The sequence below is a fragment of the Nyctibius grandis genome, chromosome 5, assembly GCF_013368605.1.
Source record: "Nyctibius grandis isolate bNycGra1 chromosome 5, bNycGra1.pri, whole genome shotgun sequence".
NCBI lineage: Eukaryota > Metazoa > Chordata > Aves > Nyctibiiformes > Nyctibiidae > Nyctibius > Nyctibius grandis.
The window spans coordinates 27,008,380-27,021,833 of record NC_090662.1 but is presented as its reverse complement, the minus strand read 5'-3'; the positions used below and the strand labels follow the sequence as shown (position 1 = coordinate 27,021,833).

Genomic DNA, 13,454 nt, shown 5'->3' with positions numbered 1-13,454 from the left:
CTCTCTGCAGTTTCTTGAAATACAATGTATTTTGGGCTGTTGCTTTATGAAAAATTGAAAGGAAGCAAATTAGGTTCTGGTAGGGAAAATACTTGGTACAGTGGTACTGACCAAACTGCTCAGTCTACTGTGTGAGAAAAAAAGTCCTGTATTCCAAGAAGCTGGGAAAAAAAAAAATCAAAGTACTGTTTGCATAAGGAGTGCCACAATTATCATGCAACTGGAAAGATGAACACATAATCTGGCCAATTCTAGTTAAAGATGGTAAGTACCAGAACCTTCAGTTCGATTTTATAGTCTAATTTCTGCATCTTTTGCACCTGTGTTCACATCCATCTGCAGGTTGCTTGGCTCACTGGATACAGTACTGTGTAGGCCAAGCAGCTTGCAGCTGGCATGAACAACATCAGCTACTTCACAAGTACCATTATTAAAAAAATAATAAAGCAATAAGAAGAGAATCTGTCACCATGTGGCTTAAGACTTCCTAGACAGAATAGAAAGTGATAAGGAAAGCTGAGAAAAAAGTGACTGGAAAGATAAAGAAAGGAATGTAACAGCTGGGAGAAGAAAAGCAATCACTGAAAGAAAACCGAGATGTTCCCAGCCTAGAATGAAGAGCTGAGAAGACTATAAAAGGTGACCAGAAGAAAGAGTTTGTGAATCTGTTGAACACTTGAAACTTAAGGGAATTGAATTTACATGGGCCTCTCAAACTCTCGTCTCCAAGGACTGAAGGATACCTGGCCAACTACTTGTTTTGAACTATAATATCATTTCTTAGATCTGTAAAATTATGCAAGGATCTAAGGATAGGCAAGGAGCTTGTCTGATTGACAATGGACCGTCTTTATCTCAGTTGCTGACTGCTCAGCTGTTACCTAGATTTATTGCTTTGGCTACAACTTCAGGAATGATCCTTTTTGAAGTAAAATTTTCACAGCTGATTTCAGCTTCATTCATATATTTGCTGGTGCTGTACCTGCACACCATTCCACCTCAAAGTCCAGTGACTTCAACTGCTATTGACAGAAGATTTTTGACTCTCTGTAGAAGATTGACATTTTTGGAAAATAAGGATGGAGGTGTGATTATTATCTGCATAGTGGTCTAAAAATATTTCATTATTTTAAGTATTCGTTTTTTTTTGAAATAGGATTATGCTGTGCTATGTGCATGCAGTGTATGGTGACTGAACATCCTCTGCCACGGCGCGTAGAAGCAAAAGGAACAAGTGTTACAGCGCGCTCTGCAAAATTCCCATCAGGCCCCAAATGCTGAACTGATGTTTGCAGAACCACAGCAGAAGTCTACAGCCAAGAGAAATTAAACATAGGTATTCCAATGTAATTAAAACATTAGTTAAGCGAAGGCAGTTTTATAGGAGATAAGAATTTGAGAAACACTAAAACTGAGTGCTAGCTCTCCACATCAAATTTAGTATAGTCACTTAAGTGGGCTGTGACAGAGAAGAGAGAGCTAAATATAAATAAACACAAAAAACAACATAGCCCACCACTTTCAGAAATTCAGATTTTCAGGCTAGAAGGGACTATTACAACCAGCCAGCTCATCCTCCAGCGTAACATACATGACAGAATTTCACATTGCTCTTTGTGCATTGAGCCCAGAGTTTTGCTTTCATTTATAGTATGTATTTTAGAAAATTACTGTATTTCAGTTTAAAGATTTTAAGTTATCCCGTGGGCGGCAGGGCAGGGCCTGGCAGCCAGGGCCCAGCCAGGAGCAGGACAGCTGGGGGCACCGGGGCAGCCCCAGCCCCAGGCATCGGGCACCTCCCCGGGCAGAGGCCAGGGCTGGGCTGGGATGTTGGCCTGCAGCTGGGCCCGGCTCAGCAGGGCCCATGGCTGGCCAGGGCAGGGCCATGGGGAGCTGGAGACCAGCCCTGCTGTGGCGTCACTGGGGCAGGGGCTGATGGCCCCAGGAGGCTGAAAGGGGGTCCTGGGCTGTGGGCAGGGTGGGGGGCCCTGGGGGGGCTGGGCAGGGGCAGTCAGGGCCGGTGGTCCCCTCGGGGCCCTGACAGGGCTCAGCCCCTGCGCCATGTCATCTGCTCTAGGCCCAGCAGCAATATCACCTCTGTTACTGCTTGGTATTTCCCTGCTTATATTCCCAAAACCCATATTTGCCCTCACGCACAAGAACGGAGGGAACTGTTGGTTAGTTGCACGCCTCTAAATCCTTTCAATCAGCATCGTATTTCATGAGAGCTCCCTCCTCTCCTTTTCTTGTAAACTCAACCTACAGGTTTAATTTTTGATAGCTGGCACTGCAGGAAAAACGTTTTTCAAATTATTCTATTTTGTTGAATGAAATAACCTGGCAAGCACGCCCATCACTCACATTTGCATGTCAACAACTCTGTATAACCATGCTGTACAGACAAACTGAGCCATCAAAAAGGAAGCTAGCAGACACTAATTGTGGAAATTAATTTTTCAGGTTTCTTCAGCCACTGTATGTTTTTGAAGATAAGCTTGTGGAAGATCTGAGCTATGTGTCTTTGTTCATTTTTAACCTCGTCTCTATAACAAGACAGAGATTATAATGCTGTTGATTTTACTTTTTCAAACATATTTCAAATGCATTCTTTTATTTTAAAGGAACAATTTATTAAAAGATATTCATGTCACAATCAGTCTTACACTTCATCTTTTTGTTGAAAATGAGACATTTTAAAGTCTCTCCAACAAAGAAACAAAAAGAAAAACCCCAGAAAACTTTGTTGGGGAAAAAATGTCTCAACAAAACAAAGAAATACAGAACTTGCCTTGTTTGTTTACACTCACCATCTCTCAAACCCTTTTCCTTATGGTTATTAGTGGCTGCTATCAGTTATTATAGAGAGAACCACCAGCACAATCTGAAATTACACTGTTTAATACAGATCTATGACCGGGCTTAAGTGTACCGTTAGTAGTTAATGGAGCTGTAGGTAGTTTTTCCTTAGAATTCAGCAAATTAGCATCAATACTTCATGGAATAACGGGTACTCAAAAGTCAGGACTGTGTGCAACACATTCTCAGACAAAACCAGAATCAAGCCACCTTCTTAAGTAGTTAATTCTTGACAGAAGAAAAGGCAACCCTCTTCCTACAACTGGATTTACCTGAATTTCATAATTTTCCAGAAGTCCAAACACCTGACGACCAGCTGTTCTACCTACTTTGTAACAAAGTGGAAAACCAACACTCTGTGCATGCATAACAGACAGATAGGCACAGAAATGTGGACACAACTTACGAGCAGTGTCACTAGGGTATGTCCTCATGGGGCAGAAAGACCCTGTTTAATGTGCTGGGAGGAACTGTTACTGCAAACCTGGAGGCTGACTCTGTGGTCCCTGCTACAGGGCATCACTGGGCAGCCTGCTTCAGGAGTTCAGCAGCAAGAATTAGCTTGCGTGGCTGGTGTGTTTAGAAAAAAAATATCCATGAAACAAATGACTGACTTCTCAAACATTAGAACAGATGAAATTAAAATGACAGAAGTGAATCTGCACTGGAGGAAGATATTATCAGACAGTAAATGAAGGAAAACACCGCATGTCCAGCTGAGGTTTTTTACCTAACACGTTATGTCCCTGTCTTTTTTTCAGTTTGAAATGAATAATCTTTTAGAGAAGTTACTGGATTGTAAAAGGAAGAAAAGCTAATATAATGAAGAGGTTAAAATTTCAGACTCTGTAATCTTCCTATAACATTGAGCTGTTCTTTCAGAAACCACTAACAACTTGTAGTATGTGTAGCAATAACGAAGATGCACATTACTCACATCATGCTCCTGAAACATCAACATTATTCATCTAATTTCACACCTGAGTTAAATTTCCAAAGCAAGTGTAAATCATACTGATAGCCTCTGTCTTAGAACTGAATTTCATGGTCTTAATATTTTACTAATGTAAGCATTCTTCCTCATTTATAGAGGAAGAATCATCATTATGTCAATAATATATCAATACAACAGACTGATATTCATTACTGAATGCTTATTTCACACGTATTGACTTCAGCTTATTGTCAGTGTATGTATCACGACTGGACTATATAAATGAGCCAGAGCTGTCTGGACAGTAAATATTGATTTAACACAGTATTTTTTATATAGCCTTATTGAGTTGATAGCTGCTTTAAAATTAAAGAGATGTCTAAATCCCATCACAGGTGGAAAATTCCTGTAATATTCTCCTCCCGTATTTCAATTTCAGCACAGAAAGCAGAAGATAGTTAAAATTAACTTGGCTGGAATAAACTGGTCTCCTAGGTGGCTCCATATCACATGCACAGAAAAACTATGTGTCTCTTAGGTGCGCACTTTAAAACTCAGAGGACAACTGTGTCTTAGACGAAGAGAACAAAGTCTTTCTTTTTGTGAAAGGGGGGATGTAAAGTAGGAGGAGTGTTAAAGAAAAGCATGAAGGACAAGGAGCATCTATCCTTTTTTTTTCCCCTGTAACTTTAAGTTATTTTCCCTTCACTTCCATATTGTACACAGAGATGTTCCCAACATTTACAAATCTTGATAAAGTCACAAAAAGTCCCCATCCCTTCACAAAGGACCTTGGTAAAATTAGAACACAAATGAATTCAGATGACTTTCCAGAAGATCCTGTTCAACCTTATCACCATTACTCACTGATTATCAATACGCAAGGCAATTCCCATTGAAGCCAGGGAGAACACTGTATTGACATTAAGCTTAGTAAGAATAATATGCAAATACTCTCAGCTTTTAACTCGACTTTATTAAAGACCTTGTTCAGGATTTTTTTTTTTACATCCTCACAATTTTCATCATTTAAGAGTAAGAGGAGACGAGGTGAGTGTGACTGACAGAGCAGTAGAGAAAGGAATTAGGCTTTCTATGAAGTAGTTTTAGAAGCCTTCATTTTTAAAACAGCCTCGTTAACAGGCTTCATCCTTTGTATGACATTTATGGAGACTCACACTTTAACAGCTTTCTGTCAACAAAACAAAGGACACAGAACAGCGTTCTCTGAACTGACTCAGAAGAACATCAAATTTGTAACTGCAATCTGAAGACAAGCACAAACATAAAATAACGATTTTTCCAAAGACTCACAAAAATTGTTAATTTCTCAGTTTTGACCACTCAAAATCTATTTTTCTATTCCTATTCTATTAATCTCATATTAATGTCACCATTCACTAGCATGTGAAAATGCTTCCAGTTCTAGGTTTGGACAAAAAGTTATGAAATATCAGCCCAGCACATTTTTGCGTCCAAGAACAATTGCTACACTAGATTTTTCTGTAACTACATAAATTTACCAAATTTAATATTGCAAGGAAGAACAAAAAATAGCATTGTTCAAAAATATTTACAAAAAAGTTCTTAATAGTAACTGTTGTTGCTTTTATTTGATTTTAAAGGCAGGAAATCTTTGTTGAGAGAATAAATGAATGAGTAAGCACCATCCACTTTGTGAAACAGAACCTTATTTTAAATTGAGTGCTCGCTAGAAAGCTGTCAATGGAATGTTTCAAGGTCACAACAATTTTCATTCAGAAATTTCTAGGTTTCATTTGAAACATTGCTCAGTGTAGGGACTTCATTTACATATATGTAAAACTCAGTGGCATTTCTGTTTATGACATATGTAAATTTAAAAAAAAATACCCTGGATGTCTCTAGGCTGTAAGAAGCTTGGAGTAGTGCCTGCATATGATGCCTGAAGATACTGATTTAGTAACGGCTCCAGAAACCATACGTAAGAAAATTGATAGTCCTAAAACTACTTTTTTAATGAAATTTCATGGCAGACTACTAACCTGAACAAGAACAAAGTAGCGTTTTTTCCACCGCTTCCAAACCTTCTGTCCTAGAGCGTACAAATATCTGCAAAGGAAATAATACAGGGAATGCTTTTCCATTAGTAAGAAGTATGATATTAGGAGGACCCAATACAAATGAGTGTATTCATTTGCTCTACCTACTGTGCTGCTTCTTCTAAGCAGCTTCTTCAATCTAAGAAGTGATTTTTTCTTCTATTTACTCAGACCATAAAAACGCAGAGATATTCCTTTTCACTCAAGATAAAAAGTAGAAACAAAAGATGTCATGTTTGAGAAGACTAACCTGCTTATCACTTATATTCACCAATTGCATCTGAAAATAGAAAAGATAGCTTAAAGTAGAACACTTTTGACTACACAGAAATACTGAATGTTAGAAAAGTTAAACTCCACAACACTTTTTTTCCATTTCGTTTCCATAGATTTGCTACTGTTTTCTCTAGTCTGTGAGAAGTCAATCACAGTGTCAGTTTGGGAAAATGCTCAAATAACAAAATGTCAGCAGACACACAAGACTAAATTTTTTTTCCAGAGTAAACTAGAATCAAATTTCCCAAACAGAAGCACTTCACTATAAAGACTCTTAGATTACAAAAAACTCCTTGTCACCTTGGCAATTTCCAGGCTTTGAATAAGACAATGTAATCAGGAGTATCAACCAGTGAGATGACAAAACCGCAGATGTTGATACTGTTTGGTGGTAGAAGAAGCACCCTCATTACCCAAGAAGTTGCAGCAAGTTTTATGGCATTATAGTGACACTTTTTTCTGTCACTGTGGTCATGTTGCACTGTTGTTAACAAAGACAGCGAGAGGAAAAGATGAGCTGTGGGATTGTAAGCAATAGCCTACGAGTGGTAAGTATCTGCTGCTTAAAACATGACAGGAGAGCAAGATATTACCTATGAGATGTCCCTTCTGGTTGGCCAGCTTATATCAAGGGCATCTAGTACAACTAGGTAGGTCACAGGCAGAACAAAGATCCAAATTATTCAGATCAATGAATGCTGGCTTCACGGGGCACTCTCCAGCAGATGCTGGCACATATATTACGGAGAAGTTATAATGACTAGGATGGTTTGGATGGTTGGTAGACGGACAAGTGCCTTTGGTAAGAGGATGGAGTCTGCTGCCCTCTACTTTCTGATGTCTTTTCGGGCCCTGTTGCCCAATGGTTCTGAACTCAGCTGAAAAACAGCAATCAACCAGTAACTCAGGTGGAACAGTCAAGTAAGGTACAGACAAAACTCTTTCCCCACCTGTCCTGGACATACACTCAAGCACACTCTTTACTGCTTTAGGTATCACAAAGGACAAATTTTTGTCTAACATTAATGTTCAGCGTAATGCTTATTTACCATGGTGGTTTGTCAAACAACATAATGGCTCCCTCATTACTAAGACACAGGTATCTTGCCCTTCTTCACCTCCTGCTATACCTGTGTTGAAGCTCTGCCTCGCTTGGTTACTCTGCTTTTTATTTGTACGAGAGAGAGGACTATTGGCTTTGTGTACATGATTACCAGCTGACGTACCTTTCTTTGAATAGTCCAGATCCTGCCATGCTCTTTTTAACTTCTTAATTCTATGATTATTATAAATTCAACAAAAAGAAAGGAGAGGAGTAAGGTCTGTGTCAGAAAGGTTCCCAAAAGAGGGCCTACTCAAAAAAGGGTTTATTTAAAAGTTTATAATGTTTTGCAACTAAAGAAGCATTTACCTCACAGAAGTAAATTTTTCCTGCACAAAATATGAACTGTTTTACTTTTCATATATATTTCCAAAGATCCAAGCATGTTTCCCTAAATCAGACCATTTACTCTCCCCAAAGCATACCATTCTGCCACTGCATCCCTCAGAATATCCTGTAGGTTTCTCTCATATATGTTGGAAGACAACTGTCCCATGAACTGTTAAGACCAACTGAGAATACACAGTCCTCAAATGCTACAGTACAAAGACATTCTGACCATGTCCCCACCCTCTTGTCATGCCTTAAAAGACTGTAAAGGAGCCACAGACTAACAGAGGAGTCTTCTTGCTTGAGAGTAATCCCAGTATTATCAGCAGTGAGTAATCCTGGTATCATCATCAGCAGTGACTTTACTTTCTAACAGGAACACGGCAAAAAATAAGTAACCCAACCCTAGAAACACCAGGTTTAATTCATTCTTTTTTGTTATTAACTGAGCCTGCTATAGAAAGTGCTTTTTAAAATAAGAGATCATTTAAAGAATATTTTGCTATCAGAGAAAGGTAAGTTGCTTTTTTAAATTAGTTTTCATGTAAGATATACCACATATGGTCCTGCAGTACAGGTAGAACTATCCCAAGTTGCAGTAAATTCAAAATTATAAAATAAGAAAGCATACACAAAAGAAATTAAATAGCAATGTGCACTTTTTATTCCTCCTCTAAATGACTTCCAACTAAGATGTTAAATAAGAGCTTCCTTGGGAAACAAAGGAGTGGAACATTAACCACCTAACTTTAAAATCTGCTGGTCTTAGATAAGATTAGGTAACAAAGAAAACAGCATTCACGACACAAACCTGGGATTTAGCATACAAGTGCAAGGCCTTATGTTACGTGGTGTTACAAATCACTATAAACACACACTTACAATCTTATGTTTTTAATCCCTCTTCCAGTGCCATCTCTAATGGTGACAGGTTTTTTCTAATGTGGAAAGTTTCAGCCATTTACAACAGATATATCCTGTGCTCATCTTAAGTGTGCATACTCCTTAAAGATGAGGAGATTAATTCTTACTCAAGAGTTTAACATTTATACCAGAAGGAGCCAAATGTCCTGGACTTCTAGAATCCTCTTTGACCTTCTCTTTCTCATTTATTTTCCACTGAAAAAAATGGGAAGCAAAGGACCTAAGAACCTTGTTAAATTGGGACAGTGATATCTAGGATTTGTAGAAACTGCAGTTGATGTCTAGAAAAAGTCTACAAAAGCCATTTTGCAGAACTAAATGACGCCTGGGTTTCACAACTGGAGCAGAAAATTAATAGGTTAACAGATTCAGAAGTGGACTAAGTCCTAGAGCTAAGCTGAAGAATGTTTTATTTTTAAGATGGGGAATTGCATAATTTTTCATGGGTCTCAGGTAAATGTCAGTACCACAAACCAGAGCAGACCCTCATAGTCAACAACTCACAGAGCAGCAGCCTGATATTTCTCTACACATCTGTGTATCTGTATTTACCTACAAGCCCCACTCACTCTCTCCATCAAAAAAAATATGCACAAGATGCAGAGTGTTAATTGTTCAGACTATTTTAAACACCCTCAGCAGCAACAAGAAACATACAATAGCCATTCCTTCAAACACTGTACCTTTCTTTAGGTAAAATATTCTGTACAATACAAAGAAGAAACTGATATTCAGAAGTAGCCAATTCTATATTTCTAAAAATTAACCACACCATTTGCTACAATTTTTCTCACTCTAATTTGGGTTCCAGAGTTGGGATAATCTAAAATAATTATTGAATTATTACAGTTCAGCCACACACTGAGAAAGAAGATACTGAAATAGTTCCCCTGTATCTGAGCACTGAAATAGTAATTGCTTATTACTAAATAGATTTATTTTGACTTTAAGACCATGTTTTGAGAGTGTTTAATGAGTAGACTGACAAGAAGTTAGGAAAGATTGGTTTTCTGATGCACACAGAAACAGATACAGATGGCAGACTTTTATTATGTAAAAACATTAATATAATAAATAAGATACGTATACATAACATCTATATCTGTGCATGTGCACATTAGAAAGCACATTTATAGTTAGTACGCATATGCTCGGTCGTTTTCTTCAGTCTTTTTATGTTACTCATAATTTCCAGTAACTTAAGACTAATACACCTGCTTTTATACAGCACATAGAAAATAGGACCTTGATCAAACATGTTGAGTCATTAAGTGTTACACCAATGTAAGGATTTTCTAACAGTTTTGTAGCAATATGAAAATGCAACCAAACATACAAACCATGAAATCACTTTCCTGAGACTTTTGCTCTCAAAAACAGTTCTAGAATTTTGTTTTCTTCAACATTATTTAATACTGCTTTCTTTCTCTTCACTTACTCCCAGATTAAAAAATAAAAATCAGATCTGTATGATGTCACAGATTTACCTGATTATACCTCACAATGCTTACAATATGGCAGAAAAATAAACATTTAATATTTAAAGTTCATTTTCCTGGAAAACAAATAAAAATACAAGAAATTACATTTCCATTACAAAGCAGAGAAACATCAGGATAAAAATGTTTTATATATCTTCTTGTCTCAGTCAGTATCATTTTCTCCTCTGGAAATTGAACAAACTGAACAACCATTTTCTTTAAAAAGTCTGAGCATCACTATATTTTAAATATATAAAGGTTGAATAGTTTTCCAAGTGCATTTCCTTGTGTTACAAAAATGCAAAACCATATGGCTAAATATTATAGTTCAGTTTCAATTATGTGATGGAACACACAGGAAAGAAGATGGCAGCTTATTTGCTCTAAGTCCATGCTGCGGGAGTGCAGGGTTCTACTTTTTGATGAAAAAATCAGCACTAATGAACAGCTGAAAACCATAATTGAGTGTGGAATACTGGAGCTATTCACTGCTAGAGAAATGAGAAAGGACTTAGTACTTCTACAGAGATCATTTTTAGACTGGCCTTTTTATTCTAAGGAATGAAGCAATCTATCTACATCTTGAAAGATAAATTCTCTACTTGTAAAAGGCTTCATTTATCACAGACAATGAAAAAAATACAGAAAGAAAAATCAATACATGTAGCAGTTTAGTCCAGCAAAGGCCTTTCTTAAAGAGAAACCTCAGTCAAGGTTGAAAGAGCAATTAATGCAGTCTCAAAAATCTGGGCCACTCTGATAGAGTTCAGTTAACATGTGGCAGAAGTAATCATCCACTTGTGAAAATGATTTTCAGTTCATTCTCGAACACCTTTCAGACACTCATGATCCCATTTAACTGACAACAATACAGGCTATCTGTGGGCATCATTGCATTCGCTCTGAGAGCCAATGGGGACCAAATGCCCACAGGCACTTTCAGTCTTCCCTGCGCACTTGCATAAAAGGAATCTTCCTTGCACCGCATTCCTTCTTTTATTTAACCCCACAAGATTAAGCCATTTTTTTTGTCTTCAGCTGAGGATGAGAGAGGAAACTGATTCAAGACAACAATATGACCTGGGTCATAAGAAACCTAGCTGTAAACATTCTCTGATTCATTTTCGTACTTTCTCTGCTCTTGAGAAAGAGAACTAAATAAGCCTTCAACATATGGAACGAAAAAATCAGCCTAAACTTCTACTGTAATTATGCCTGCTAAGGATAAAGAAATGTTGAAGAATGTCAAGTAATACAAACACCACAGCCAAAGAAAACACTTCCATTTATTCCATTGGGCAAGATACTAATAATATGAGCAGGAAAACATTTTTTTTTTCCTCCCTAAATGACATTTCACTTACAGTATAAATGGTTATCGGTATGCTGGAAGATCAGATATCCCTAGATTCTTTAACAGTGATATCTTACTGCACTCCAGAGCGCTTCAACATTTGTGAATATGCATGCCAGTACTTACGGAACCTGTGAAGTAACTGCAATGGCAACTTGAGAATTATTAATCCAATTTATGTCATATCATGAAACCTATTTGGTATGTAAAGTGGGAGTGTTTGTCAAGACAGAAAAATACCCTTTAGCCTTGAGAGAATTCCAGGCAACAAAAGAATGAAATCCTTCAGATGCAACATAAATGTAGAAAGTGCTCTGATTCTAATGTAATCTAATTGTAATGTAAACAGGGAATGCAGCACAACTGCGAAACAGCTGGTGCTGAGGAGCAGACATACACTCTCCGTGCTTTTTGATGCAGCTTACTTTGGACTAGCTCTAGTCTGAACCCATGGACCAAAGAGCTACCAGTAGTTGTGGCACATATGGGCGCATCCCTGGAGCTCATCTCTTGGTTTAATTTCATCTAAAAGGATAACAGTCTGTGAACAAATTGTTCCGTGATGTGAAACAAAGCACAGTAAGCAGGAACAACGAAGAGACCGGTTTTAAAAGTGAAAATCTGAAATCAAATGCTAACGTTGATGTAGTAGAAAAAGTTTCAATAGCACTGCTCTCCCTTGAGCATCCAGTTTGGCTGTGGCAACAGTTCTTTACATTGCCAGACCTTAAATCAACTCAGAAGGATCCTGAGCACCCAGAAGCATCCGGGCATCCAGCCTAGACATCTCTCCATGTCACTCGAAGCACATGACAATGCAATTAGGCAGAAAAACTGGTGATCCTTCTTCCAGCCAGGCAGTGATTTTAGTTGTGATCTAGAAAGCCTAAATGACTGAAGACCTGTTAATATGAAAAGTCTGCATTTGTTTCTAGGTCATACACTGCCACTTATGGAACCAGTCAAAACACCCTGCTCAGTGTCACAGTGGTATAAAGCAAATGAACTAAGCTGCCAACTGAAGCAACTCCAATTCTGGAGTCCCAGTGTTGAAAATAGCCCACTTTTGGGAAGAGCGGCAGAGGCTAGTAAGAGCAGTGAACTCTTTTAGGAATGATACTTGGCTTTCGTTATCTCTGGCTGGTTATGTATGTCTTTTCTCTGTCTAGAAAGCTACTTTTGAATTGATATAACTTTAATACTGTAAATACAGACCTCAGCAGAGCCAATTTTTTTTTTTTGTAATAAAACATATAAGCAGAACAAGATGCATACATTTCCATCTTAAAGATTGTCAGTTGTAAGTATTCTCATAACATTTGTTTTCATCATCACTAGTAGGTTTTTTAAAGTTCTTATGAATTAGTATAAAGGGCTACATTTGATCTAGCAAAGGCATGAGGATATATGTTACAGCGGGTATCCCTATTTGTGATTTGAAACGAAGCACAGGAATTATGATAATGAATTAGTCTAGCACTTTCCTTCAATTTGTGCAGACAGATGATGTTTATTCAGAATGTTATGATGTTTTAAAACTCTTTTTTAAAATTCCTGACAGCTGGATTTTTTTAAAAACTCCCTGAAATAATTCAATTAAAAACACTATTTTAAAACATCACCAAAGTTTTGAAACAAATCAGTTTAACAAGTCCTAACTTATCTATCATTATTTTCTTAATAGGAACATTGCTTGACACTTGAGTAGTGCTTTATAAACTTCAGGTAATTACTCCTCACAACATGTCCAGTGAGGGACATTAGCATTATTATATTAGCTTCTGTGGGAGAGAAACCAAAGCAGAGAAAAGTGAGAACTGTTCAGAACCCGACGTTCTAGTGCAGCAGAAGAAACACTCAGGAAAGCCTCACACCAGCCCTTGTCTTCCAGACATTGGAAAATGCATTTCAGAAGCCTGTAAAGCTGTTCAGCCTTTTCACTCCATGTGTCAAAACATGCAAATTGGTAATGAATTAAAAAAATGTTCCAAAGGGAAACAGCAAATTGGCTTTGCAACTCCACTATGCCACTTTCAGTGACCATGTTTCCCTTGTACTTTTTATGGATCCCATGTAAACCACTTGGGGGATATTTCAGCTTCAGAGCTTTGCAAAC

At 37.7% G+C, this 13,454-nt stretch overlaps 1 protein-coding gene across 1 annotated transcript in view; it reads right to left on the bottom strand.

Moving 5' to 3' along the window:
• Positions 1-13,454, bottom strand: part of CADPS2 (calcium dependent secretion activator 2) — a 337,802-nt gene that overhangs the window by 114,399 nt on the left and 209,949 nt on the right. Inside the window, exon 9 of the mRNA XM_068400325.1 lies at positions 5,815-5,881. Within this exon, the coding sequence (XP_068256426.1) occupies positions 5,815-5,881 (67 nt within the window). The remainder of the gene's footprint in view (positions 1-5,814; positions 5,882-13,454) is intronic.